The sequence below is a fragment of the Anguilla anguilla genome, chromosome 15, assembly GCF_013347855.1.
Source record: "Anguilla anguilla isolate fAngAng1 chromosome 15, fAngAng1.pri, whole genome shotgun sequence".
Classification (NCBI taxonomy): Eukaryota; Metazoa; Chordata; class Actinopteri; order Anguilliformes; family Anguillidae; genus Anguilla; species Anguilla anguilla.
The window spans coordinates 4,113,581-4,128,470 of record NC_049215.1 but is presented as its reverse complement, the minus strand read 5'-3'; the positions used below and the strand labels follow the sequence as shown (position 1 = coordinate 4,128,470).

The 14,890-nt window shown below is 39.5% G+C and overlaps 1 protein-coding gene across 2 annotated transcripts; it reads right to left on the bottom strand.

Annotated features, from left to right (window-relative positions):
- Positions 1-874: 874 nt before the first annotated feature.
- si:ch211-67e16.3 lies at positions 875-7,910 on the bottom strand. Of its 2 annotated transcripts, none has more exons than XR_004762502.1 (6): positions 6,119-7,910; positions 4,575-4,886; positions 4,251-4,390; positions 3,274-3,324; positions 2,186-2,212; positions 875-1,994 (listed from the first exon to the last, which is right to left on the bottom strand). XR_004762502.1 is itself a non-coding variant. In XM_035392834.1 (6 exons), the coding sequence occupies exons 1-6, from the start codon at positions 6,332-6,334 to the stop codon at positions 1,881-1,883; spliced, it is 876 nt and encodes a 291-aa protein (XP_035248725.1). In that variant the 5' UTR covers positions 6,335-7,905; the 3' UTR covers positions 875-1,880. The 2 variants fall into 2 exon arrangements, 1 of the variants encoding a protein (XP_035248725.1); XM_035392834.1 differs by having other exon boundaries at positions 6,103-7,905.
- Between the last annotated feature and the right edge of the window lie 6,980 nt (positions 7,911-14,890).

Here is a 14,890-nt window from a genome sequence, read left to right as displayed (position 1 = left end):
GCTTGCACCAGCTATTGGGAAGTCAAGTGAGATTCATCAGACAACACAATGAGCGGATGTGGTGAGCTGGACGATGTGATGTGTGGGATGATGCGTATCGGAGCACTGACTTGCGTGCCGTTATCTGAGGAAAGCACCATTCTCAGCAGAAATTACAGATGGAAGATACGAGCAGAAATCACCCGTAGTTATGTTTTTGTGGCAATTCACAGCGTCTCCCCTTGTCTCCATCTCTCCTGACATACTCACATTTATCTCCTCTCTGGTCAATGCATCCCCGTACGCACTGGATGTGTCCCTACAGACAAGTCTGTGTCACCCCACATGTGCTCCTGTTTCTGAGTCTGTGAGTACACAGCTTTAACTGTCGGCCTCAGAACTCGCAGTACTATGATTCTGATCAGGTAAGCACTCTGATGTGAAATAAGTCCGCCAATCCCAATGTCTGGGGATGTCTCTTGCAATTAAATGAGTGGTCAGTCACTTTGTCAGACAAATCATTATTGGGCTCCAACCGGTGGCATAAAGTTGAATGCAGTCCCTTTGACCAGCTTGTGAAGTAAGCCAGTGTAACAAGTGAAAAACACTCCCCCGAGGTGAGATCTGAACTTGGGATTCTCATTCATCCAAATGTTCCACAGGCAAACATGTTACCAGTAAGCTAAAGGGCAAATTACCCCCTAACCAAGGGCAACATCATTATTTTCAACCTGAGGGCTGACAGAGAGTGTTGTCATAGTGACCTGCTACAAGGCCTTTGCTTTGCTGCCCCACATTGTGCTTACGAGCTAACTAGCACTAGCAGCAAATGAAAACTTCCAACATTTACAATGAAAACTAAATGTAGACACAAATATTTTTGGTGAGGTCTACCTTGAATTCAGAAAAGTTTATTGAACTAGAAAACCAGAGCATAGATAAAAGCTGGTCAGCAAGCAATATGCCAGTCTGTAAAATTAACTAGTACGTAGCAGAACACATGCCTGAAAACAAAAGCTAGAATGTAACGTAACTTCCATCAGTAGCTAAAGGTCTGTGTACTTTTGTTATGTTCTTTGTTATATAAGCATGTTTACAGATATTTTACAGAATCTTTTTAAATTAATTTATTTTTTAAAGACAATATTTTCTGCTACTGAACAGCAGTCTGTTTTGTATTTTTTACCTATTACCTGAAGGTCAAAAACAGCTGAAGGTCATTCAAAACATGACATACAATTGGATATACATGAATTAGGACTTTACAAAAAGACTGTTGGCAGCTTTTAAAATGTTTTTGCTGCACTATTGTTGTTATATATCTTTGAATATATTACACTGAAGAGGAAATTCAATTAGAAAAACCTGATGCTTTTATCAGGGCACACTAATGTGTTTATATTTACAGTTTTACACATTCAAGGTAAAATAAACTACTGAAGTGACCTGTAACTGAGCCATTGCAAGTGAATTATTTTGAACCATTAGAGTATGTAAACCATTTGCCCTTTAAAAAGGCCAAGGGGGTTGTTTATATTGAAACAGTTAAGGCTGAAACAGGACACAGGACTTTTTTCTCAAAATATAGATCATTCTTTTTTTTTTTTGAATAAGTGGTACGTGTGAATATATTCCTTTTGGAACTTAAAAAAATGGTATGGTATAAAAAAGGTATGAAAACAATGCTGGTTTGACAAGCTCTACTAATTCCCAATGGTTCAGTCAGAAATGAATACTGCTTGAATTGTGTAAGTGTAAAGGAATGGTATTTCTTATTGATGCTTGAAATCTGAAGTGTCAGAGGGATGAACTCTTGTCACGTAATCCATATTCTTTGGCAGATATCCTGTCACTCTTGGAGGTAAAGGCTTACTGGGAATTGTAGTTCATATCTTGAGATATCAGCATTTCATCTGATGGGAATTGTAGTTCATGTCTCTTCGTGATATCCTGCCTGGCAACTGCATTTTGCGCATGTCCATGTAGGTGGTGTTGCTTTCAGGGTCACCATTCCTCTGAAATATAGCAAATATCTTATTAAACAAAATAAATGATGATAAAGATACTCAGCAAATGTGCGTAAGTCCGCTCAGCTAACTGAATTTTGCATTCAATCATCCACACAGCCAATTTTTATGATTGTATGAGCACATACAACAACGTCAGTATTGGGAGGTTCTGTTCTGTTCTGGGTGGTTCTACTCACCATGTTTCCCGTGTGGGACTGGGGAGGCTGTTGGACAAAAAAAGGAAGCACTTTAGTCTTTGGACTATTTCTTTTTACACGTTTATATCTATAGTGGATTTTTTAGCATTATTTTATAGTTCCTCTATTTCACTGTGTCACTGTTCCATGAGATTTGAACAGAGTACGGGTACTGCGTAAGTACAAATGATAATGATACTTCTTAAACACACTTAAAATCTTTCTTTCAGTGTCATCCTTTAAGAATGTGCTTGCACCTTGTGCAAGACAAGGCTCTCGTGTACACATGTAAATAAAAGTTTACTATGAATTGCATGGTTTGGCTCTTCTATGTGAGCCTGCATTGAACAGGACCCAAGAAAGAAAGACGAACACAGTATTTAAACTCGGATGAACTGTTCACACATTTAAATACATCTATACATATCTGGACACTGATCTACATAAATTGACACACATACACAAATATACATATTTCTACATGCATATAGATATATTCAAACACCTATGCAGATACTATATAAACATATACACATACATCTAAAGAAATTAAATAAATGTAGACATCCGTGTGTGCATGCAAATACAGCTGAACGCTTCCCAGGCATTTTAATAGTTTGGCTGAGTACTTAATTTATTGGTGGCAGACTATAACAGTGCTACTGCTAATAATCCTTTCAGTTGACACTACCTATCATGTTATGCTATATCTCTTTGGCAAAACAGTTTTCCAATGGGGATTTAGTTTTTTAAATTTATTTGTGATTCCACAATAACATTTAAAAAAAATTTAATTCAGCTATTCAAAAAATATGAGGTCATTTATGTAGCACCAAATGTTTTTTCTGTTCGTTTCACTTTGAGCAGCACATGTTCACATCGCTATATTTATTTTTAACCGTAACTACATCCTGCTTTTAACCACTGCTACAAACTGCTATTAACTACAGCTACAGACTGATATTAACTACATAACCAACTGCTATTAACCATAGCTACAGTCTGCTATTACATGAGTAATCAGTACTTCCACTTATGTAATATGGCTGAGGTCAATTTTCTGAAGGTGACTAATTTAATCATCATACCTGCATAGGGACGTATGTCAGTGAACCATCCATTTCTTTTTCCTGCTGGACCTGTGCACAGGTAGACAAAAGCAGGTCAGTAACCACGGTGATGAGGATAGACATGGAAATGTAAATGACCGTAGTCATGGAGATATACACAGAGCGGTCACCCTGCACTGAAGCCTAGCCACCCCACTCGCCATTGCATTTTCAGGGCATTTTTTCTTGGGCAGAACTAACAATTTTAGTGGTCGAGCCCACTGTATAGTCGCAGCAAAATCAGAAAGAGATGATAAAGCCACGTTAAATTCAGTTCGTAAGGGTGTGTTAATATATGACGTATGTTTTAATAGAGGGGTCATACTGCCTGGTCCTTACTTGTAGTTATGTGTTTTAGGTGCCTAAAATAGACAATTTTTTCTAGTTGGACACATTTTTATGTTCATATTTCTGTGTCACCCCAAAATGGCTGCTGGTCCTATCTTGAGCATCCCATTAAAAATTTCCCTGGCTCCACCCCTGTCAACATCCCCTAGCTGTGCTAAAGCTAACACCCTCAGCTGAGCTAACCGAAACACCGCCCTTACTGTGCTATGCTAACCCAAACACCGCCCTTACTGTGCTAAAGCTAACACCCCCAGCTATGCTAACCCAAACACCGCCCTTACTGTGCTATGCTAACCCAAACACTGCCCTTACAGTGCTAAAGCTAACACCCCCAGCTATGCCAACCCAAACACCGCCCTTACTGTGCTAAAGCTAACACCCCCAGCTATGCTAACCCAAACACCGCCCTTACTGTGCTAAAGCTAACACCCCCAGCTATGCTAACCCAAACACCGCCCTTACTGTGCTAAAGCTAACACCCCCAGCTATGCTAACCCAAACACCGCCCTTGCTGCTCATAACACCCCTCTGCTGTGTGGACTCTCATTGTGTTCCACAGGCCCTCCTGCACTGTGGCTTCGCTGTACCACAGACGCATCTGTTCTTACCTTCAGCCTTATGTAAGCGCAGGTGACAGCCAGGAAGCAGAGAAGCAGGAAGCCAGCCAGGCCCAGCAGTACCCAGTTTAGCGGCCCGGGCTCTGGGCACTGCAGTACTGTGGCTGCAGTGGCGCACGGCTGCGATGGTGCTAAGATAAAACACGGACAGACAGACACGTTCAGTACCCTCTCATTTATCTCCTGTGTGTATTCCCTGCAGTGGTTTTCAGGATTCTTCTATAGCCATTGCTGTACATACTTCATGGCTACAGGCTGATAAAACCATAGAATGTGACGTACTATTGATGGATGAAAAAGAAACCAAAAACTGACCTGAGACCACCTTAGTGCCTGCCCCCTGTTTTATTTGTACAGGAGGGGGAATCATCCTTCTGAATTCGCATACATATGCAACCTCACTGTCCAGTCGCGGGTTAAAGAGTGTGAACTGGTAGTGAGGAAGCGAACTGTTTCTCCAGACGCACTCGTTTGAATGCTCGTTTGACGGCAGACAGACTGTTGAGCCATTCCATTTGAGAGAGCCTTGCATCACCCAGGTCTCCACTGAGTCATGGAGCTCACAGTTGATTGTCACAGAACCGTCTGGGTTTATGAGCTGGGTCTTGTTCTGGACCACTCGGAACTCTGGATGGAAAGAGAAGAGTTTTATTCAGACAGACACTGAAGATTGCATCCAAAGTCACAGTGCAGAATGGATCCAAAGTCACAGTGAAGAATCGACCCACAGTCACAGTCAAGCCTGCTCCCAGACATCACAGGTGGAAGCATAACCCCCCCCCCCCCCCCCACCCCCCAAATAAGAATTGTGAAGATACTACATGTCTTTCATTTCTTTATATATAATAAATCTTGCATTGTGCTTAAGGTGTAAAAATGCAAAGTATTGATGTAAATTCCATGCCCAAATGCAGAACAGACATGGTAATGTTTCATACTGTGATGGTGCTTGTATCTGGTGTCCTGGTGTTGTCCTCTGACTGTCCTTTTTTGTGTTACTGTGTTTGTTTTTTGTTTTTTGTTTTCTTTGTCCTGGTGATTAAAAACTGAGAAATTTTAGATTTAAAAATACTTTTATGAATAATTTTGTGTCTCTTGTGGTATACTGCAGTTGTGCGGTTATTTCTGGAAATGAATGATACTTTAATGATAGTTTTGACAAACATAATGGAAATAATTATGATTATACTGTTAACAACTGTAAGTTAGAAAGAAGTAAGGATCATTGGATCATGTTACTGTAATTCATTTTTACTTAAAATTCCAACTGTAAATCGAGAAAAAAAAACTACATTAAAGGAGTAAGGATCATTGTATTTATGTTTCAGTAATTTATCTTTTAATTCAAATTAAAATAAATCAACAACTACATTAAAGATACTTGAACTTACCTATTTTTAAAAACCCTTTAAGTAATTATTATTTCATGAGAACTATAAGCATTTCAATAGGAAGGATTCCTGCTCACTGTTCCTCAGGTTAGTACATGCAGTCACAAACGGACTGGTGACAGGTGGAATGTGTACCTCTTGAGACCTCAAAAATGCCAATATTTTCTCCTCTTCATATATTTTTAAAATTTAGTCATAAATTGTGTCCCGGTTTCCAAATAAAACCATTTAATGCAATATGAGAGAATGTGTGCTTCTCTGTGACAAACATAATACAGTCTAAAAATGTATCCCGTACATACACAAAATATTTACGCTTGGTTAAAAAAATTTTTTTTAATTTAAAAATTGTATCGCATGAAAAATTGCATCAAGGATGAGAAAAGCACCAGCAACAGAAAGTAATTGTAATACAATAAAGAACAAACCAAGGTGAAAAACAAAAAACTTACCTTTGCCAAAACTTACAGACAGTGGAACGAACAACAGCAGGAAGAAGCGCTCAGCCATCGTTTCTGGCTTCCCGTAGAATGGAGGGACCATCGTCGCATGTACTGTTTTTGCTGCGCGTGTGCATCGTTGCGTGGGTGTGTTTTTTTGGGGAAACACATCAAGGAAATAGTTCAGAGGTGCGAGAGTTTCTGTTAAGATTGTGAAAGCGGCGATCAAAGGTTCTGGGGACATTAAAATCCGAAGACATTAAAAACGTCTTCAGGTGTTTTCTACACAGGCTGTTGCCTGGAACTATTAAACACTCATAACCTTTACCTGTGATATCATTTCCATCGCCCTCTTTATTACTTGGAAGGAAAAGATTTTGTATATGAGATTAGAATGTGATCCCTTATGAAAGATAGGCCTATATGTATTATCATAATTATTAGAATTTATCATTTAATTCAAAAACGTGTAACTGCAGTTGTCCTATTGGGCTATCTAAACATAATAGTACTAGCCAGTTACAGAGACACAGTTAAACTACCTAAATAAATGTGTACCTCAGTGAAAGATTACACACAAACATGTCTAGAGAATACCATTTTATAGAATCTGAGGTCTTTTTATATGAACAGTGCAACTAACATTCAAATTTAGCAACAGGCTTTTCAGACCAAGTCTGCCACTGTAATCCGTTTAGCAGGAGAGAGCCATCCTAGGCTCTGTTAACATTTTTAAATAAGACAAAGTCAGCTGCAGCTAATCTTTGTATATTTCACCAGACCAGGGTGAACCACAGGTGTTTTTGCAGGACATAACTGGCTGTGGTTTGCTTAGAGCTCTTCTGCTTAAACAGGACAAAATCAGCCCAGCTTTGATGATGTTCTTCTGTTTCCGCAGGCCAGAAATGTCTGAGGCTCACACAGTTCTTCAGCGTGAGCAGATAAGGTCATGTACACAGTAGAATAGCTGGTGACTTCAATGGTTAGTAAAAGTTACATCCATTGTATCGACCACCTTTCCCCTCTGTCCGTGATTCCTTGAAAATCTTTGCTTACTTGCTTAATATCTATTATTGGAGACATGCCCCATCAGTTGGTAAAAAGTTGAGTGGAGGTTGCTCTGTCATAAAATCACATAATTCTCACTATTTTAAGTTTGCAAACCGCCCTCTTAAGTTTTTCCCACCTGTGATTGGCTTATGATTTATAGACCCCCTTTCCTTTATTGGTGTAATCCTGACAGTGTGCTCACTGAAGTGGTTTCGCTGACGATTTCAGGAGACATTTTAGTGTCTACTCTCGTTCCCCGGGCTTAAACATTTTGCAGATAGCGGAGGAAATGTGTGGGCAAATTTCAGCGTTTGCAAGAAAAACGCTCTCATGTTTTCCAGAGTGCGCTGAATACCGTAGAGGAAGCAAGCTCGCTTTCAACGACAGGGTTATGAGAAATACCCCGCTTCAGCTTTACTGAGAACGTAAATATTATCTTCATGCGGAGCAGACAGACGATGAAATTTAAGGGATAGGAACTTTGTCTGTTTTTCACAATGAAGGTGAGCTTAGGAGAGCTGTGAGCTTCACTTTCGTTCTTCGTGGGTCTATGCTCAGCACCTCAACTAATTGCAATTTGTTAGTTACGTTTTGGTTTTTGACGATTGTATCACCTTTCATTTTAATTACATTCACCCTACCATCACTACATGTACATTTAGCACAAAATAAGCATACACGTGAAGGGAGCAGTTTAGAGTATATAATAATACTTAAGCTACTTTAAGTTTTACTCGTGCAGTCTTGTGTTTAAGACTTTCAAAAAAAATTATGAATTGCTGAAATGCTATTTCAGATGTGGCTATAACTAGTCCATCCCGCATCCTGTTATTGGATCCTTTTCAGAAGTGTGTCAGAAACCACAAAGCTCGCATATACTAAATCAGCGACATACAATGAAGCTCAGGAGGCCTTTTTTAATCTTGCATCCTGTTTTTCGCTGCGCGATATGTTTTGTTTCAGTGAGAAAGAGGACATGTGGCCTAGTGAGTAGCATCACTGAAACAAGTGCTTTTCGTACATGAGTTCCAAGGTCTTCAGCAGAAATTCTGACCACTTCAGTAGTGAAAAAGGGGTCAACCAACAAGGCAAGAACCGTCTGAAAACATTTGAGCTCATGTAAAAAAAAAATACTTTGTTGCTCAACATCACAGCAACACATTTTTTTATTTATTTTTTACATGAGCTCAAATGTTTTTAGCACCATTTCTGACCATCTTAGTAGTAAAAAGGGGGCAACCAACAAGGCAAGAGCCGTCTGAAACCGGACTGGTAAATTAAATTTAAACACAGAAAAGTCTATTATATACAAAACAAATTTGAATTTGTAATAATATGTGGAATTTGTAAAATATGTGCTCACTTTTGATTGAAATTCTTACCGTATTTATACCTAAATTACTGTGCGACATTCCAGCTGGATTTAAAAAGTACTGAGGCTTGCCCTGTGGAGGCACTGGTCTAGTACATTGATGGGCCCCACGGCTGGTATCAAATTTATAAAAAATAAAGCTGTATATTAAGAATCGGCAGCTGAGGTCACATGATCATGAGGACAGTATATGCTTGTCTGCGCCCTCATGAACTGACAGCGAAGGTTGCCATGACCGCCGTACGGAGCACGAGCCTGGGTGGACATTCCAAACTGGTGGGAAGAATGTCAAAACTTCAGAGAAAGGTTTTGTCCCCTGAAGCAGCAAAAGAAAGAAAGATAGAATTTAAAAAAATGGATGTACATGTATGCATTTTTGTGTATATGTTATTGTGTTTGTGTGCAGGTTACACAAATACACTGAGCTACTGATGAGTGAATGTATCTCAGCGTCTATCTCGGTACTTCAGACATACTGAAGTTGCTCAAGGCATGATGTTGAACACACTGATTTCACAACTACTGTTCCACTTGGACTTCTGTCTGTTCTCCTGAGAGCTCAGTTTCAATAATACAATAATATTCAATAATATTCTGGAATACTTTCTTAAAGGCCATGTATAAGGCAATATATTGCATATTGGTTAGATGGAATGTCCCTTTTTAATCTCACATTAAACAAATACATTTGTTTTAACTAAAAATCTTCCTTAAAACAGCAATAATCTCCTCTACCTAGGAAAACTGGGTTTATTTACAGAATATTCTCACTGAGACTTCTCAGCAGGCCTCACTGTTCCTTAATGGTTATGATAACCATAAGAAAAAATCCAGCATTGTAAGCAAGTACTGTGATTAACAGAAATACTAGGCTGCGTCCGAATAGTCTTTTTTCCTTAGGAAGGTTCCTAACTGCGTGAAATGACCCGGAAGTATCTAAGTGGCAGCCATGATAAGAGCTGTTCGAATTCTCTAAATGCTAAGGAAAGGTGCTTCAATGCTTCCTATCTTATCTCTTTTAGCATAGGGCACACTGGACCGTCCTTTACGAAAGGAAAGGAGATAATGCCGTCCCACAATTCCTTTTTCTCTTTTCAGTTGTCTTTTCCTAAATCCTTATGAATTCTCCTTCACATCTTTCCTTAACCTAATAACGTTTTCCATCGAGGTCAAGGAATTTGACTATTCGGACGCAGCCCGAGTGTCATTGAGGATTAGAGTGAAGAACACTCTGCTGGTGCATACAGGAAACGCAATGAATGTAGCCAGTCTGTGGGATTGTGCATGCCACACAGGGACAGCAATATGCAGAGGTTGTGGTGTCCAGTCGGTTCCAGCCCTTGCGGGAACTGGACCTGGACCTTGACCTTGAGAGTGGGAGGACTAATGACTGATGGCTCAAACTTCCAGGAAATGGGAGTTAGTGATAGTAAGGGACTCAATAATTAGAGGTGTATAACAGCATAACAGAGACAGTATAGTCTGCTTGCGCAAACAAGGAGTGTTGTATGGTATGATGCCTGCCTGGTGCCCAGGTAGGAGATCTCTTGGAGTGGCTGGACAAGCGTCTGGCCAGAGTGGGAAGGGATACAGCGGTCATGGTTCATGTAGGTAATGGCATCTGACATACGTAAGAGTAGGTTTGAGGTTCTGCTGGACAAATTTGTAGAATTAGTGGAAAAGATTAGGAGCAGAACCTCCATGGTAGTATTCTCTGGAATTCTACTGTACCATGTACAAGCAGTGGGAAGCAAAGCTGATTCCATGTAAAAGATGCATAGAAGGTGAAAAAGGTCTTCCCTAATTCAGTATTCATACAATGGTTATATCGAGTAAAATATTCCTGAGAGCCAGTGTGTCATCATGTTATAGATCTAAACCAAAAAAGGGAACAGATGTTCGATGGCAGCTGATTTAACACTGCTTTGTAAATGAATATAAGGCAGTCATATTCTCTTTTAGCTCTAAGCGAGTTTGAGGCTACTTTCTGACATGTGCTGTAAAACTACCACCCAAATAAACCTGCACACTGCATCAGGCTGAGGGGATTGGCGGAAGCATGCATGTAGATTATATCAGCGTAATGCAGTACAGATGGAAAAAAATGTTTTTGAACGACTTTTAATCTATTAAGCAGTTTTTGTTCCCATAGAAAAAACCCAACTGTTTTTTTTCCCACAGTCCTTTAACATATGATTTCAAAGATAAATCTTCATCTGAACAGATACTTAACCACTGGGTTCTCGGAATTTCAAAACCATCAACAGTATTGAATATTAAAATTTCTGTGATGTTTCCCTTTAGATGTGCTAAAGAGCATATAATTTGTCTTGGTGGGGTTAAGCACAAGTTTAAGATCTAATGGCATGACAATCAGCCTGCAAGCTTTTGAAATCTTTATCACTTGCTGAAGTGTAAATGATGGTATCGTCCACATAGAAATGAACAGACCTATCTGTAATCAGTGAGCCCATATTGTTTATGTAAAAAGTAAACTGGGAATGGTTCCTTTTCATTTTTTCGTTCCTGTTTATCTGTTGTCCTCCCAATATGACAATTGGGTTACCAATCATATTACTAATGCCCCACCAGCAACTGGAATCTGGCAAATAATAATGCTATGGTGGGCATTTGGAGAACTCATAATCCAGATTTGAAACAATTGGCTTTCTTTTCAGCCTAGAAACCAAACACATTCAAAGACTGATTATATCTTGATATCTGCCAAGATAGCTCACTTGGTTCAGAAAACCAACATGTACCATATGTCAACGTCTGATCATTCTGCAAATGCATGCAAACTGTCCTTCCCTAGTAGCTCAAACTAGGCTTGACAAAATGTATAACGCACTAAAAGACATGAAACATGGCTGGAACGGTATTCCACCGGGACTGTATCTAACATTTCAGCCTGAACTAGGTCCTTTTCTACTTTGAATAATGCAACCCACCTTCCTGGAAGGGAGTTTCCATAGAGATGCTAACACAGCAATTATTTCCTTGCTCAATAAGACTGGTAAAGACTCTAATTTATGTTCACATTGGTACCCGTTATCTCTTATTAATGGAGATAAACTCATCAAAAAAAGTTTGGAAATTTATGTTTGGTCGATCATCTCTGTTGTTACTGTATAATTAGCATTGTATCTTATATCATTGGAAAGCCTGTTCGTTTCCCTTTACAATGATGTCCCATTTGTAAGGATCATGCATTTGTGGGATGGGCAGCACAGCTGATTATGTGGGTGGGGTCCCAAGTGAAATGTGCTAGATTTCCCTGCCAATGTCAAACAGTGTATTCTCCTGTTGGTATTGACTCTATTGTTTTGAGTCGTTTGGGGGATTGGATGATTGAACTTTCCATCAGTAACAAGGAACAAACAAGACATATTGGTAATTTTACGCTTTATTCATTAAACAAACAGTCAGGAGCCTCAGTAGCGGGTGGATGAACCATACGCAGCCACAACAGCCTGGCACCTCCTCCTCATGCTGGTCACCAGCCTGGTCACGCGTTGCTGTGGGATGGCATTCCATTCCTCAACCAGGATTCGTCGCAGGTCAGCCAATGTGGTTGAATGGAATGGCCTGCCAACAGCCCAGACCTCAACCCAACTGAACACTTGTGGGATCAGCTCGGGCGTACTGTGCGTGCTAGAGTGACCAACGCAACAACCATGGGTAAAAACACTTCATGCTTTGTCCCCTAACAAGATGGTTTTGAGCAGGATTCTGGTGTTGCATGGTTTGAATTGGAAAAACCTTATCCTTCCTTTAAGATATCATTTTCTCTGCCTTACCATATACTTATTGCAGCATCCGTTTGGGACAATTGGTGGCTCACTCAGTGTACATTTGGCAATACGTTGAAAAACTGGGTCAATGAAAATAAACAGTATATTGACCAGCAAATAGCATAATTATTTTGGAATAATTCATTATGAATAGGGGGCAAAGCCATCTCCTTTCCACAATGGCATAACCAAGGAGTAAATACTTTATCAAACATCCTAAATAGGAATGGCCTAAGGTCTTTTCAAGATGTCAAACAATCACTTAATGTAGCCAGAACATCCTTTAATCTTTATTCATAATTAAGAACAGAAATGCGTACATAAGGTGTACCATGGGAGCAGGCCTGAGCTATCCATCCACTTATGAAGATAATGCTCTGCTTGCATTGAGATGGGGGATTAGTGTCCTATCTGTATAAGAAACTGCAACAAACCTTGAATGTATCCATGGGCACCATTACAGTTTGGAATATAGACTTAAAAGATTATGGACAGAACATAAACAGGAAAAGAGTATGGAACAACATTCCTCTTATTTCTAATAACTATAATCACCAACCATTTGATTAAAAATGTATTTTTGACAATGCCACTGGGCACACAGCGAGGTCCATATAGTAATGGTTTTCTCATGCCTGCATGTACACGAATGTTCGTTCTTTCCGTGTTCATATTTTAAATTATTGTCTACTTTCCTTTGTCCTGTTTGCATTCTTTGTTATCATTATTACATTATTGTTGTTTGTTTGTCTGTTCATTTATTTATTTTCTTGCTATTGTTATTTCATTTTTCTAATTAAAAATTATTATTATTATTATTATCATCATCATTATTATTTCTTCATTTTTGTATTATTCTTGCAACACAACCACTATGTAAGTGATTTATTATGTGCAGGTCTATGAAAGCATATGTATGCTTATGTATGCATTTACTTGAATGATTTGATTGTGATGTGTACGTATTTTTGTCACCTTCCTTAAATAGAAATGAATTTTTTGGAACTTGAGGCTGTTCTGAATAACGGGGGCCATGAAATATTTGGGATTGCAGGGATGTGGCTTGAGGAAGGGGGTGGGGGTGAATATAATGCAGAAGGGCACAAACTTATTAGGAAGGACGGATTGAGTAAAAGAGATGGGGGGTGCAGCTCTCTATATAAAAGATGTTGTAAATGAGCACAAAAATGGATTGCACTCAATTTGAAAAAGACTTGGGATTAATAGTTGATCGAAGCCTTTCAGATTCATGTGCTGTAGCAGTAAAGAAGGCCAACAGGATGCTGGGATATGTAACCAAAAGTACTGAGTATAAATCCAAGGACGTTACACTTATCTTAAGTAATATCTTTGTCAGACCACACTTAGAGTACTGTGTGCAGTCCTGAGGACTACTGCAAGAAAGATATAGAGCCTCTGGAAAAGGTTCAAAGAACCTGGTTTTCTGGTTTCCATGACAACGTCCGGCCTTAATTCCTTAATCAGCCTTAACATTTACGCCATTTGACTTGTTTTTGCTACATTTCTTGATAAGTGCATGAATGACAGCCGAAGTCTGTCTGTCATTGTGTCCCTATGTGAAACATTTTACTGCGATCTAATCTATGAGTGAACCAGTGTTGGTGTATACAGTTCATTTAGTCTGGTTAAATTGGTGGAAACAAAAACCTGCATACACACCAGCCCTCCAGGACCAGAATTGCGCAGCCCTAGTATAACACAATGAGCTGTGCTGTGAGTAATGTAAACGGAAGATTGTGGAACGCCATATAAAATATTTCATAATAAAAGCGCTCGTACTGATGGAAAGCCATATTTTGTGGGCACCAGCTGTGCAATAATGTATATTGATTACATCAACAAAATCAGACACTGAGCATTGACAAGACAAAACCACATTGATGGCAGAAACACAGAAATTGGTTGAAACTGAAAATGTTTTTTTTTTTTTTTGGTGTCTCTTGCAAAGCCAGAATCACAGTCAATCCTCAGTGACATCACAGTGGCCAAGCTGATACAATTCCTCTTCCTGATTTTCTACCTGGATATTTGCTCAGAGAGGGGTGATATCATGCTCAGATAGACAGAACGCTATGCACGGAGAGGGGTGATGTAATACACGGAGAATAATGATGTCATGCACAGAGAATAACCTATTTTTTATGGCTTATCACACAGAGGAACAGGCTTTAAAGGTTGACATGTGCTCCTGAAATACTTGCGGGGGATGAACAATCAAGATAGCCTGTTAAATAATAATGTGTGGGATAGCAGGCTAATCACCAAAAATGTTCTGAAATCTTTAGATCACGGTCATGTACCAATACACAATTTAACTGGCAAATGCAATTGCCATAAAAAAAGCTATAGCTAGACAATACCCTTAGCAGAGTACCAATTTTTAGCACAGAAATGAGCTCTGAAAATTGATGAATTAAGTCAGCAGGCGTTGAGGAAACTGCCATCTCAACAGCATCGTTTCCTTATGTTACCCAGAAGCATTTGCAACATCCTGCCTCCCACTCTGAATGGAATTGGTCCCGTGTGGGCTGCTCGGGGGCACTGGCCTGGTCACATGGGGAGC

Bases quoted from the DNA above. Each gene is read 5' to 3' on its own strand.
- si:ch211-67e16.3 (XM_035392834.1), bottom strand. From the start codon at position 6,334: ATGTCCCCAGAACCTTTGATCGCCGCTTTCACAATCTTAACAGAAACT. The intron at 4,391-4,574 runs GTCAGTTTTTGG...GTTTTATCTTAG, and splicing joins AGGCACTAAGGTGGTCTCAG to CACCATCGCAGCCGTGCGCC. The intron at 2,213-3,273 runs GTATGATGATTA...TTTGTCCAACAG, and splicing joins TGACATACGTCCCTATGCAG to CCTCCCCAGTCCCACACGGG.